This window comes from Equus quagga, unplaced genomic scaffold (assembly GCF_021613505.1).
Source record: "Equus quagga isolate Etosha38 unplaced genomic scaffold, UCLA_HA_Equagga_1.0 73442_RagTag, whole genome shotgun sequence".
NCBI classification, from domain to species: domain Eukaryota; kingdom Metazoa; phylum Chordata; class Mammalia; order Perissodactyla; family Equidae; genus Equus; species Equus quagga.
Window position 1 is genome coordinate 8,682,270 of NW_025802777.1, and position 12,429 is coordinate 8,694,698.

A 12,429-nucleotide genomic window follows, 5' to 3' on the forward strand; every position below is an offset into this window, starting at 1 on the left:
TGTTGTAGGAATTACACGCTATATTGGAGCAATAAGAAATTGGCCACAGTGAGGCCAGTTAGGAGGGCACTGTGGGTGCAGAGGGCTGCCTGCAGTGATGTGCTGGGGGAGCAAAGGGGTACAGAGAACCTACAGAGCTTGCCATTGGCCTGTGGGGAACAGGGCATCCAAGGTGCCCTGGATGGTCCAGCGGAGCGACTAAGAACAGAGATGGGGAAATGAGCTCCAGTACCAAAGGGCACTGTGCCAGGTGTGTGGAGTCCATGGAACAAGCATGGAATCTGTAATTAAAAGACCACGGTGAGTCCTGGCTCTCCACTTGTGTCTCAGGCACAGTGCCTACGTCAGCTTGTTCAATCCTCACCACAACGGTGAATCTGATATTAACCCACTTTGCAAGTTGAGGACAAGAACACCTATCAGTTAATAACACCTCTCAGACTGGGAAGTGATCGAGATGAGTAAGGGGGTGAGCCGCTCTGTTTTTCTTTGGTATGGTGACTTAGGTTGGGGAAACAATGTTCCACATTAGAGAGAGAAGGGCTGCAAATACTCAATAAAAAGGAGGCTATTCCATTATCTCAGAAACTAAAAACTCCACTACAAAGTAAGTTTCATTCAATTCCAGATAAATGCTCTGACACCTTTTATCATTTTCCTTCCCAAGAGACCTTTTGCAAATTGCCCCATTCTTTGCTCTGCTTTGGTTTGCACATCAAAGTCAGAACTCAGTTTCCCTCCCTGGTCATTTTGTAGAAAGTTCCACCCAAGGCACATTCTTGGTGTAGTTGTAAACTCCTTGGGGTTTGTAATGGATGTGCTGAGGTCATCCTAACTATGTTTTAGGAATGCTGTAATGGAGTTGATGGAATTCAACATAAACCTCAAATTTTCCTCACTGAAAATAGAAACTTCTTAATGAAAATATGCTCTTACTATTTGGAGCCAGAGAATGCAGGTTAAAAAAAACTCATTTAAGATTTTTATGGTGTGAATGGAAGAAATGCAAAGCATCTAAAGCTTTCAGTTGACTAAAGCATTTCATTTCTTCAACTTCTGGTTTCAGTTTTACTATTTTAAGTGCAATTCTTAGTATGCTTTTCAAAAGTTCTAATGAGACATTAGGCACTGCTTCCTTCAAATCTCTTACATCCGACCAGCAAACAAGAATCGAGAATGTACCTGTCTCCCAAACCACCAGGGGTATAGAAGTAGGAAAGTGAACATTTTAATTTATTTATTTAATTTTTTTCTTTCTGCTGTTTCTCTCCAAATCCCCCCAGTACATAGTTGTATATTTTAGTTGTGGGTCCTTCTAATTGTGGCATGTGGGATGCCACCTCAGCCTGGCCTCATGAGCAGTGCTATTGTCTGCACCCAGGATCCGAAACCCTGGGCTGCCTCAGTGGAGCTCTCGAACTTAACCACTTGGCAACAGGGCCAGCCCCAAAAGTCAACTTTTTGTATACTTGCTGTCAACGAAGATAATCCATAACCAATCTATAAATGAAGATTTGGGTGAGTTTATTCTAAGCTAAAATGTGACGACCATGGCCCTGGGCCTTTCTTCCCAAAGGAAGAAAGGGCACCAAAGAAGTGAGGTGTACAGAGTGGTTATATACCCCCAAAGAGGATGTTTCACATATGATTGAAATGTCCCTTTTACAATAGTCACGAGACTGCTCTGTCAGCACGGTGATTGATGGACACAGCAGGTAGGTCTGCTGTCTCGGTGGACACAGCAGGGTGGCAGGTCTGTTGTCTCTAGCTGGGTGGTCACAGGTGGGCTGGGTGGTCAAAGGTGAGCGCAGCAATCAGTTACTAGCCTAAGGAAAGATGCTTATCCTTAAGGAGTTGCCAATGTGGGGGAAGTTGCACCTTTATCTTAAGGGCATTTGTTCTGGCCATAGTGAGTGTTTAAAGCAGATAAACAATGCATGCTCAATGGCCACGTCAGGCCCTTTTGGAAAAAACAAAGGCTGAATTAGGTTTACACCAAATGGCTTCCTCATATACTCCAATATATCCTACTGCTTGCCATTTCTATTTGTCATTTGCTTTGGATCAGTTTTTATTTTCAGTGGGGAAAATTGCTATTTACAAACTGAATTCTCGCATAGGATGTTTAGAAACCCAAGTTTGTGGATAATAGGCATGCAGTCAAAGAGCGGACATTCCTAGCAAGAACTGTCAGCTTAGCAGATGAAGGGAAATCGAGATGAGTGTAAAGCAGTGTTCCCTCTGGATACAGGGACAGGTGTCTGTCCCCTTGGCCAGCCAGGGTGTTGGAGCACCATAAAGGAGCCACACTACTCAGAGTGACACGATGGAAACACAAATCTACTCCACACCTCTCACACAGCTGTGGAAGCCTGCACCGGTGGACCCTGGGTGCCCTCTCTCCTGGTCCAGGGTGCTGGTATACTTTGTGACTCAGTGATTTTTGCCAGATAGCGAGCGTCCAATCCAGCCTCCCTACAGTTGGCCACGATTTTGAGCCCCTTTCTCTGATCTGAAAATGGAAGCACTCAAGTTCACTAAATTTGGTTCAGATGAAGCTTAAAATCAGTTCAAAGACAGGTGCAGAGTTATACATTTTGTGAGGGTTTTGGGGCAGCCTAGTGAAAGATTGATCGTTGATCATTTCTTTCTTTTTTTTTTTTTTAAAGAGAGATGATCTTTCTTTTCACTTTTTTTTTTTTTTTAAAGATTGGCACCTGGGCTAACAACTGTTGCCAATCTTTTTTGGTTTTTTCCTGCTTTTTATCTCCCTAAACCCCCTGTGTACACAGTTGTATATCTTAGTTGCACGTCCTTCTAGTTGTGGGATGTGGGACGCCGCCTCAACGTGGCCTGGCGAGTGGCGCCATGTCCGCACCCAGGATCCGAACCCTGGGCCGCCACAGCAGAGCGCGCGAACTTAACCACTCGGCCACGGAGCCGGCCCCTGATCGTTTATTTCTATGAGCAAAGATGCTTGAGCAATCTTCAAATACCTCACGATTCTTTCTTTCTTTTCATCCCTATAATGAAACCAAAATTGTACATTTGGGTGACTGTACTGTTGTCTCAGACAAACAGAAATGTTCCAGATTTGTCTGCACGACTGAACTGGAGCTTCATGTCGCGATTTTTAAAAGAAGAAGGAGACAGAGGAGGAGAAGAAGACAGTGAAATTAGCCTCTTCTTCCTCCTCTGATCACCTATGAACTCTGTTTGCCAAAGTGGACCCCAGGAGAAAGAGAAAGGAGGGGGCAAGAGGTTGGAGCTCAGGGACGGAGTGTACTTCAGAGAAGATCCCGGGCTCCCTGGAGAAGAGGAACGCCGTTCTGTGTCTCCTGCCTCCCCGTCCCCTTCCCGTTAGCCTCCCCACCAACATCTCCCGTACTCACTCCACCAGCACCAAAGTCTGCATGTGCCTCCAGAACACACTGCAGACTGCACGGAAAATGCAGCTCGTCCATGCGCACACTCCCCATCGCCAGGCACCATCAATGTGGCAATTTCCCCAGGGTGATTGATGTATACCAAACTATTGACAGCGTTCCAAACTTTTTTAGAATCTATGCGTTTAGATCTTTTCAGGTTGGGAGTTATGGGTAATTTGGCAAAGCAAACACCATAACTGGTTTCTTACATAACTCTACAGTTGGCAGCAAATTAAGCAATGCGCCTTCATACAAGAAGACTCTGCTTCTCCTTTTTTGGAGGGACATGCTCTGGTTTGTTTTTTCCCCATTGCATATATTCTTTTTATTATTGACTGACTTCAATGATTCTTTGAAGTCAATTTTTTTAAGTGTGAATGGCAGGGTTCCATTTAACTTTCAGAAGCTTGAGAGGTGTATCTGTGTGCCTCCAGACTAGAGAAAGCTTTTATAAATAACGTGAGTGCTTTTAGGTGATAATGAAATTGGGGAGTTTGAGAAGGCCTTTGGACCCAGACTGCCATAGGGATCTAAACTGGTAAAGTGCTTAAAAGTTCAAAGAGGGGCCAGCCTGGTGGTGGCACAGTGGTTAAGTTCGCATGCTCTGCTTCAGCAGCCTGGGGTTCACTGGTTCGGATCCCAGGGGCAGACCTAGCACTGCTTATCAAGCCATGCGGTGGCAGCATCCCACATGCGAAATAGAAGATTGGCACAGGTGTTAGCTCAGGGCCAATCTTCCTCACCAGAAAAAAAAAAAGTTCAAAGAGTTGCAGCCTTTTGAAAGAACTGGCCTCCTGCCATCCCAGTATGTTTCTCCAAACCAGACGTGTACCTGAAGAAAGGCCAGCTGAATTAACTTTTCAATTGTAGTGTACATTCTTTCTATTTCTTCTTCCTTTCCTACTTAAAAAAAAAAAAATCAGTTTGTGAGTATCAAAGCAGGGCAACCTCTTACTGTTTCTTTTCTCAACTTCAGAGACTAGATTCTCTAAACTGTTTCTGTATCTTTTTCTGAATTCAGTAGCTGTTAGAAAATGATCAAAGTGTTGCATATTCCTAGTTCTCAAATTACAATAATAAAGTTTTCCAATGAAAATCCTAGGATGACTTGAGGATCTCTTCCCACATTTTCACTGTGGAATACAAGTGGGAATTAGGACCTTCATCCAATAAAGTTAAACTGGGGGGGAAAAAAGCCCCGTATTTCGCAATGAATTCCACTTTTCTTCTTTAGAAACAGAGTTCATTGACCAAGACAGATTTCAAAATGTTTTCTCTAACACCCCAATATGAAACTTTGATTGAGGCTTTCAGGAAATGACAGGGATCAAAGAACTCACCAAGACTTTGGTTTCCAGGTTTCCCAAAGCCTTGAAACTTCCCTGGAGGCTAATTGCTGTTTACTGCTGTAGATCTTCCTCCTTTTTCTTCCGTAACATTTTCCATCTTAAGACGGTTGTCCCATTCAGCTGAGCGGCGTGGTGTCTGAGTGGCTGAATGGAATTACTACCAGTGGAAACTATGCTGCAACAGGGGTCGATAAAGCAGCTGCAGAGCAAACCTTGGCTGTTTTTTCCATCCTCCCCAAGCAAAGTTAATTAGCATAGGGAAAATGACTAAGGTGTTGACGTCATCTCTTTCCAGTAGAAACTTACACTCCGTCCCTGTCTGCCAGCAAGCATGCAGGACTTGACTCAGGAATTTGCTGTCCAAACAGGATGCTCTAGAAGCTGCGCTTTTGTTCCCAGGGGGCTGGACCTCGGTGCTTTATAAGCGCTGGCTCCAGAAAGAACCCACAGCCTCTTGTACAGGAACCCCACTTGGAGCTCGGCTGTGTGCGTCTCTAGGGCTTTCACTGTAAAGAAAGCAAGATGCATTTTAGAAACTTTAACTACAGTTTTAGCTCCCTGATTGCCTGTGTGGCAAACAGTGATATCTTCAGCGAAAGTGAAACCAGGGTAAGGCTTCTAATATAATGTGATTTCTGAGAGTTTTCAAAGCATTATGTTAATTGGGACTATTAACTGAAATATTTGGGGGGGTGGTTTTTGGCTCTCTTGTGGGTTTAGGGGTGTTGAAATAAATCCAAATTACTTTGAGCCTTAAAAATCAAAAGCTGTCGCCTGAGGAATTAACTAGGAAGGAATTTTTAAAGCTCTCAATATTTGAAAACATCCAGGTCCCCTGACCAACTAGGAAGGCAGAGTTTGGGCATCGTGTGTTTTTCATTCTGTGCAGGTTTGTAAGTAAATTTCTTGGAGGGAGGTCTTTTCTGGTGATGAACAGGATGTTTCACTTTGACGTCTAGAATTCGGAATATTTGATTTTATCTTAGGAAATAAATATTGTAAAGACATTTATATGTTTGCAGTAATTACAAGGGTCTGTCCTCGAGTTTCCAGATTTCTCTAGCTAGAGAAAATGCAGTCGTGGCAAATAACAAAACTGCATAAATAACTTAAGTGTGGGGTAAGCATACCTCCTGGAAAGCAGCTCTCATTGATGGTAATTAATGTAATTAGTAATTTTAATTATTATGCTTTGCTTCTCCATTTGATTAAAATGCAAGATTTTCATCAATAGCTACCCAGCTATCTAAATGATCTTTAACAATATTGTATATGGATGAATTCTGTATGTTCTGTTGGGGGGTGTGGTGTTTGTGTTACGTGCTTTATACCCAAAGCTGTATTGGGACGTATGAAGTTTTCTTCTTTTTTTTTTTTTTAAGTCCAATTTAACTCCGTAATTGTGTACTATGCTTGTGAGCCAGGACTGCAGTTTTTGAACTAAATATTAGAGCACATTCTATATGTAGAAGTATAAAGTCTGTGTATTTAGTATTAGCCTTATGTGAGTAAAATCACTATTTTGTTTATTTAATTAAGTAGAGATTCTATCCAACAACTGTAATAACTAGATATCAGTTATCAGAACAAATTAGATTATTTTGTAAGAGAATGGTATAATAGTATCATGGCCTTAACAGATAACGTGAGTTCTGTTGTGTTCTTGTCCTAAGCCTTGATTTGTATTCTAAAAATATTCACGAAAGTCATCTCACCTAAATTATGAATCATAGCTTCAAAACTACACAGTTGGTCACAATGCCCATCGATGAGGTCATGCGAAATTCCAAATTTACACAGACATCCATATGCCAGAAATTTGCCCATGCACAGAGAGGTGGGGAAAAAAGTCAGAGGCAGCCAGATGAAATCCCATGTGAAGCATCTGCTCTGCTTTCTTTCTCATTCTTTGCCTCTGTGAAACCCCTCATGGGAAAGTCACAGAAATTTCTAGAAACTAAAGAAAAGCCAAGGAATTTGCAGAGAGAAAGTTGTGGGTTGTTCCCACTCCCCGTTAACAACCTGCCTCTTGGAGACACCACCAGACCTGCTGGCAGCCCTGCCATGTGGAGCGAGCACGTGGTCCAGGGTGGCCCCTTCGCTCCTCCTCTTTCTATCGCTGAGTATTCTTGAAGACGTTCTCATCTCTATTCAGAATCCTCTCTCTCCTCTGCAGAAGTCCTGTGCTTTCCATCAGTTTCTATGTTACTTTGTGGGCCCTGCCTCCTCTTCTGCACCAGTCCCCTGTGTAAATGGCATGCTGCCCCATCCCGACTCTCAGCCACCCCCTTCTGCCTTTCACAGGGGTTCCCGAACTTTCCTCAGTGTTTAGTCTGGAATAAAAGACTCGTAAAACACAGCAACTAAGTCCATGTAATCTTCCTCAGTTTCAACTGCCCATTGCTCTCTGGTTGGAATGCTGAAGGATTGCAGCGGCCTCCCAGCTCCCCCCACCGACACCTCCACCCCTGGACCCACCAAGGGGGCGTCCCCCAGAGCTTTTCCCAGGAGGCTGATGAGCTCTTTCCTGAATCTAAGCTAGTAACCATTGACCTCGGGCATTTCAATTCTAAGAGCTCCTGCTGTTTCAGAATTTTCACCAGCCCTTATAACATTAGAGCTAGAGATGTATATATGTTCAAGCCAGCCTGCAGAAACGGCTCCATTGGCAGTCCTCTCATCTTTTTAAACCAGTATTATTTTTAGAGAGTTAAAAAGTAACAGATTGAGTGGGAAAACAATAGTGGGAATTTTTTTTAAACCCACTTCCTTTACGTTAAGAATGTAAGGCTTTTTATTAACTTCTTTTCCAGTTCAATAAAAATGGGTTTTTCAAATTAGTTCTAGCGCTTTTAAGCCCTAAAGAAGTATTTGATGCACACAGCAAAGCCCTCAGCTGAGTGGGGGATGGCCAAAGGTCACCAGATACAGGAACTGTCAGGCCAGAGGGGTGGCAAATTACCAAGCTGGTCCTCTTTCGAAAATGCTCATTCTACTTTAAAAGGAAGGTTTCTGTGACTATAACAAGTATTTAAGTATTAGTAAGTGTTCTGCTGAATAAATGAAGTTAGTAAATCGTATACATCCTTACTTTCGTATAAAATCACCTGTATTAGAATTAAAAGGGCACAATCGCTCAGAGGAGAAAGTTGAGTTTTGTCTTCTGGAAGAAAGAAGTTAGGAGTTCTTGAAATGATACTAATAATTATCGGTATTATAATTACTAGTAATTACTAATTCCATTGCTCAATAAGAAATGTAATCGGTTGTCTAATCAAGGGTCATATGCTGGTAAATTTTAACTCCTTTCATTTTATTTTTCAGGCCAAATTTGAATCCCTCTTCAAGACATATGACAAGGATATCACCTTTCAATATTTTAAGAGCTTCAAACGAGTCCGAATAAACTTCAGCAACCCCTTATCTGCAGCCGACGCGAGACTCCAGCTACATAAGACTGAATTTCTCGGGAAGGAAATGAAATTATATTTTGCTCAGGTCAGTCGAGTTCATCAATCCTCCCACTCACTCCTTCTAAAAATAGCTTGTACATCAATTGAGTTGATTTAAGACTCCAAGAGTTCATCTTAAGAAGGGCAAAGTTCATACTCCAAATTTTCCTTGTCTGCCCTATTTTAAGAAAACATCAGTGTGTATTTGAAAGCTCTCTCAGAAATGGTTCCTGACCTCCTTGGGTTGAGTGATGATGGAAGGAAGAACGAGCTGGTAGAGAGCAGTGTTGTGGGCACGGCTTCCCCAGAACCCCAGAATCTGTGTAGCAAGTTTTTATGAATTGGCTCAAGGATCAGGGCTAATGACTTGCTCCAGGCCCAGAGCAGACCAGACTGGCTCCTGGCTCTGTGCAGGTTCTCAGCAGCCTCCTCTCTAAGTGGAGAACTTGTAGTCTGCCAGCAGGATACACATCAACACAGGGCTGCCAGGCCCGGCTTGAAGGAAAAAAATGAGTTGACCAGACATGTACCCAAGACTAAGACTTCCTCCTGGTAGAGGGGTCCCAGCCCCAGGGCACTCAGGCGGTGCTGTGAGTGGGTTTGCTTTTTCTCTTGCTCACCACCCTTCCAGCTCTCCCCCTGGGGACCCTCCATGATAGGTGGCCCACCTTCCAGGCAGCTCACAAAGTTCCATTTGATGATGTAACAGGGGTCGAACAGGTTGGCAGTGGGGAGGGGGAAGAAGCTTCTCTCAGATTCTGCTCCCTGGTTAATGTGAACCCCAGTCCCCTGTGGGGGCTCTGAGTTCCACACCAGTTTGGAAGCAGACCCTGCAGAAAGGCTCCAGCCCGAGAAGACGAACTTGCCCGCCCTGCCCCCTGGTAGTGGATGTGAGGCAAAGCCTTGGCCTTGGATCCTTAGTGCTGAGCTCACTCCTTTGTGCATTTCTGGGGTTCCATGTAAGTAAAGACTTGGTCCCTCCATGACTTTTTCTGATTATTAAAGTAAATGCCTGTTCATTCTGAAAATCCCCTAAACAACTGTATAATCCTAGAGACGTTGCTTAGCCTGTTGGAGCTTCAGCTGCACTTTTGTGATATGAGGAGCTAGAAGAAATAGATTCTGAGATCCCTCCTGACCTGGACGACAGTGGCTTTATTTTTTCCATTTCTAGGAAAACCATTTCTGTTGATCTTCCCTCAGTCTGGGTCAAGCATAGTTACTTGCAGTCCCCGTGCTTGGAGTCCCAGGCTGGGAGGGGCTTCTAATCACGTTTGCACTAAAACCAGAGTTCTTCCCTCCCCCTCCGCTCATGGACCCTGTTACCATTCGTCCCTGAACTGCCCGGTCCTGCTGCCCCCACGTGGCTCGTCCCCTCCCGCCTGTCTTCGGTCGTTCAGTGCTGCTGCATTTCTTCAGTTCTTCCCTCGAGAAACATCCGCCTGTATTTATTTCTCTCCTCAGACTTTACACATAGGAAGTTCACACCTGGCTCCACCGAATCCAGACAAGCAGTTTCTGATCTCTCCTCCTGCCTCTCCCCCGGTCGGTTGGAAACAAGTGGAAGACGCCACTCCTGTCATAAATTATGATCTTTTATACGCTATCTCCAAGCTAGGGCCAGGTAAGTGGTGCTCTCCGTGGGGAGCGGGGCAAGGAGATGTGGAGAGATTGCGCTCCGGGTCCGAGACACAGATGCTCCCCCGCAGCAGGGAGCAGTGGCGGCCCCATTGCCTTTTCAACTTTCCGTGTGATGGATGCCAGTGGCGTTGTGAATCTTCTCTATTTGCATTCTTCCTCATCACTGTAACTCACGCTGGGAGCCTGCGTGCCTGCCTCGGGCCTCATTCCTTGGGAAGGTGTATAAGAGGGACTGTAGCTGGCCATGGGGACCAAGCACCGTGACCCTCCCACTCGGCGTCACCTGAATCCGTCCCCTCACCCACTGAGCACACCTCATCTGGGTGGCTCAAGACCTGGCCCCACGTCCTGTTGCTCCAAGTGGGGATGAGCAGGTGGACTTTGGAGAGGCAAAACAGACCCCTCCCTTTTAGGAATTTCATTGTAGTGGAAGGTAATTTTGACCGTTCATCTCATTCTCGCCTGCCCTTTTGAATGTGTGAGGGAACAGAGAACCATCAGTTGTCGTAAGAAAGAGCCCCAGTCTTGCATGCCCTGACTTGGCCCCATACGGGTGCTCCCCCGGCAGGGGGAGGCTCCAGTCCTTTGCAGGGATGAAGGGAGACAGGTACTCTGGCTCAGGCTCCTCATCTGTAAAATGGGTGTTACCCAGTGGAGTGACCGGGAGAGGAGACCATTGTGGAGAATGCACTTTAAACAGTATCTGGCTCATAGGCAGCACTCAATGCATGTTTTTTGAAAACAATAAAATGTTAGTGACCCCTGTCCTCTCTGATAGCGTTTGGATGAGAGGTGGGTACAAGAGGGTCTTGGGGTACAGATGTTTGAGCCCCACTCCTGCCCCATCTTTGGAGCAAACGCAGTAAGTGCTGAGACCATCAGCTTTCTCCTTGACCAGCAGTCCGATGTTCCTTTGGGTTGAGAGTTTTATTTTCTTGGACCATCAGCAGTTTCGTATTGAAAAGATCACATTTCTGAAAACATGGCCCGACGGAAATCCCCCGTGTGGTAGGAAGCAAGGATCACGTTACTTACTGCTCATCCTGGCGTGAAGGTCAGGATGGAAAATGGCTGGTCTGAGGAAGCGTGTGCTTCTCCGGGCAGCTCCTGGCCCAGGCGCATCCCCACAGCTGAGGGTTGGAACCTGCTGTGATGTTAGAGGAGGGAGAAACAAAATCTCCACCTGCAGAGAGGTGTCACACTGCTCCAGAGGCAAGGAGAGATGCTAAAGAGAATTCCTCACTCTCCAGAATGTACCACTCCCTTCCAGAAGGCTTATTTGAGAAGGCTTTATAGAAAATGGACATAATGTCCATTGGCCCCTTAGTTTACTTAACAATGAGCTTGAACAATATTTCTTATCTCAGCTTTACTTTGCCCCCAACAAGATTGCACATACAGTCCTACGCCAAGCTTTCCAGACTATGATTGATGGGGAGCTAGATAAGGATTTGTCAAGAGCCTCCTGACCCAGGGGGACTCTGACCCTCCACCTTAATTCTTGCCAGGAGAGAGCAGAGGCGCCTTCACCTTCTCAAAGGCAATCATGATGACAGTCCAGTCTCCCCTGTGGGATAGAGGGAAGGGAACCACCTTTTTTATGAGTCACAGCGCATTCTGTGTTCAGAGGAGTCGCCAGAGCAGGGTGAGGCAGGAAGCCCTGCTTAGCTGCCCTTCTAATCCAGTCAGGCAGGAAGAGAACTTGGAGGAAAACCCACCCCAGGCTCCCCCGCAACTGAGAGGTAGAGCAAACTGAAGCAAGCTACCTCCCTCCCCACCGCACCCCTATCTGAAATCCCCAGCATTTCTACTACTCCCAGCTTTCCACCAGTAACCATTCACGTTCCATTTTTCAACATAATGAAACGAGGTGACACTTATGGGGAATGGGTACCGTGTACCAGGTACCAGTGCTTTGCCTGCATTCACTCATGTAATCAGCTCCCTGAGATCAATGCCTTTATTATCCCATTTTACAGAGGAGGAGTCTGAGGTGCACAGGGGGGTGAAGGGACATGCCCATGAACACCGGGTGCTAAGCGGCAGCACTCACAGGCCAAGTGCTGGCCTCTGTGCTGCGCTGCCTTCCTCAGCTCCCAAGATGCAGACTCTTCTGTGGCCAGACCGGTGCCATAGAGCGCTGCCAGGGCTTGGCTGCTGCAGAAAACTCCCCCAGCCCTTGCTGGACCAGAGTGGCCTGAACTTGACTGAACTGGAAAACTAAGGCTGACCCAGAGCAGCAGGACACTCCTGGTTCCAGGGGGTTGATAGCTGTCGTTTGAAAAAGGATGCCGTGGTCCAAAATGTTTTGGGAGCCCCTGGTTCAACCAGCCACCCTTGTGTCTTCATGCAGGCCCTCCTTGTGCCTCCTGTCCCCCGGGGTGCTCTGTGGAGGAAGGCTCACTCTGTCCTGTCCTGACACATTTATTCATGTGGCATCTTTTCCTGAACAGATACTCCTCACACCACGCTGGTTGGGGGGGGGGGGGGGGTCGTCTGGGTGTTTCAGGAGACCTGGTGGACATGTTAAGTGTAATTGGAAAACACATTCTTTCTGTA

General features: G+C 45.8%; 1 protein-coding gene across 1 annotated transcript in view; it reads left to right on the forward strand.

Annotated features, from left to right (window-relative positions):
* The window catches only part of LOC124234346 (calcipressin-1), a 96,462-nt gene that overhangs the window by 81,820 nt on the left and 2,213 nt on the right, over positions 1-12,429 (forward strand). The window contains exons 2-3 of the mRNA XM_046651680.1: positions 8,102-8,275; positions 9,694-9,853. Of these exons, the coding sequence (XP_046507636.1) occupies positions 8,102-8,275; positions 9,694-9,853 (334 nt within the window). The remainder of the gene's footprint in view (positions 1-8,101; positions 8,276-9,693; positions 9,854-12,429) is intronic.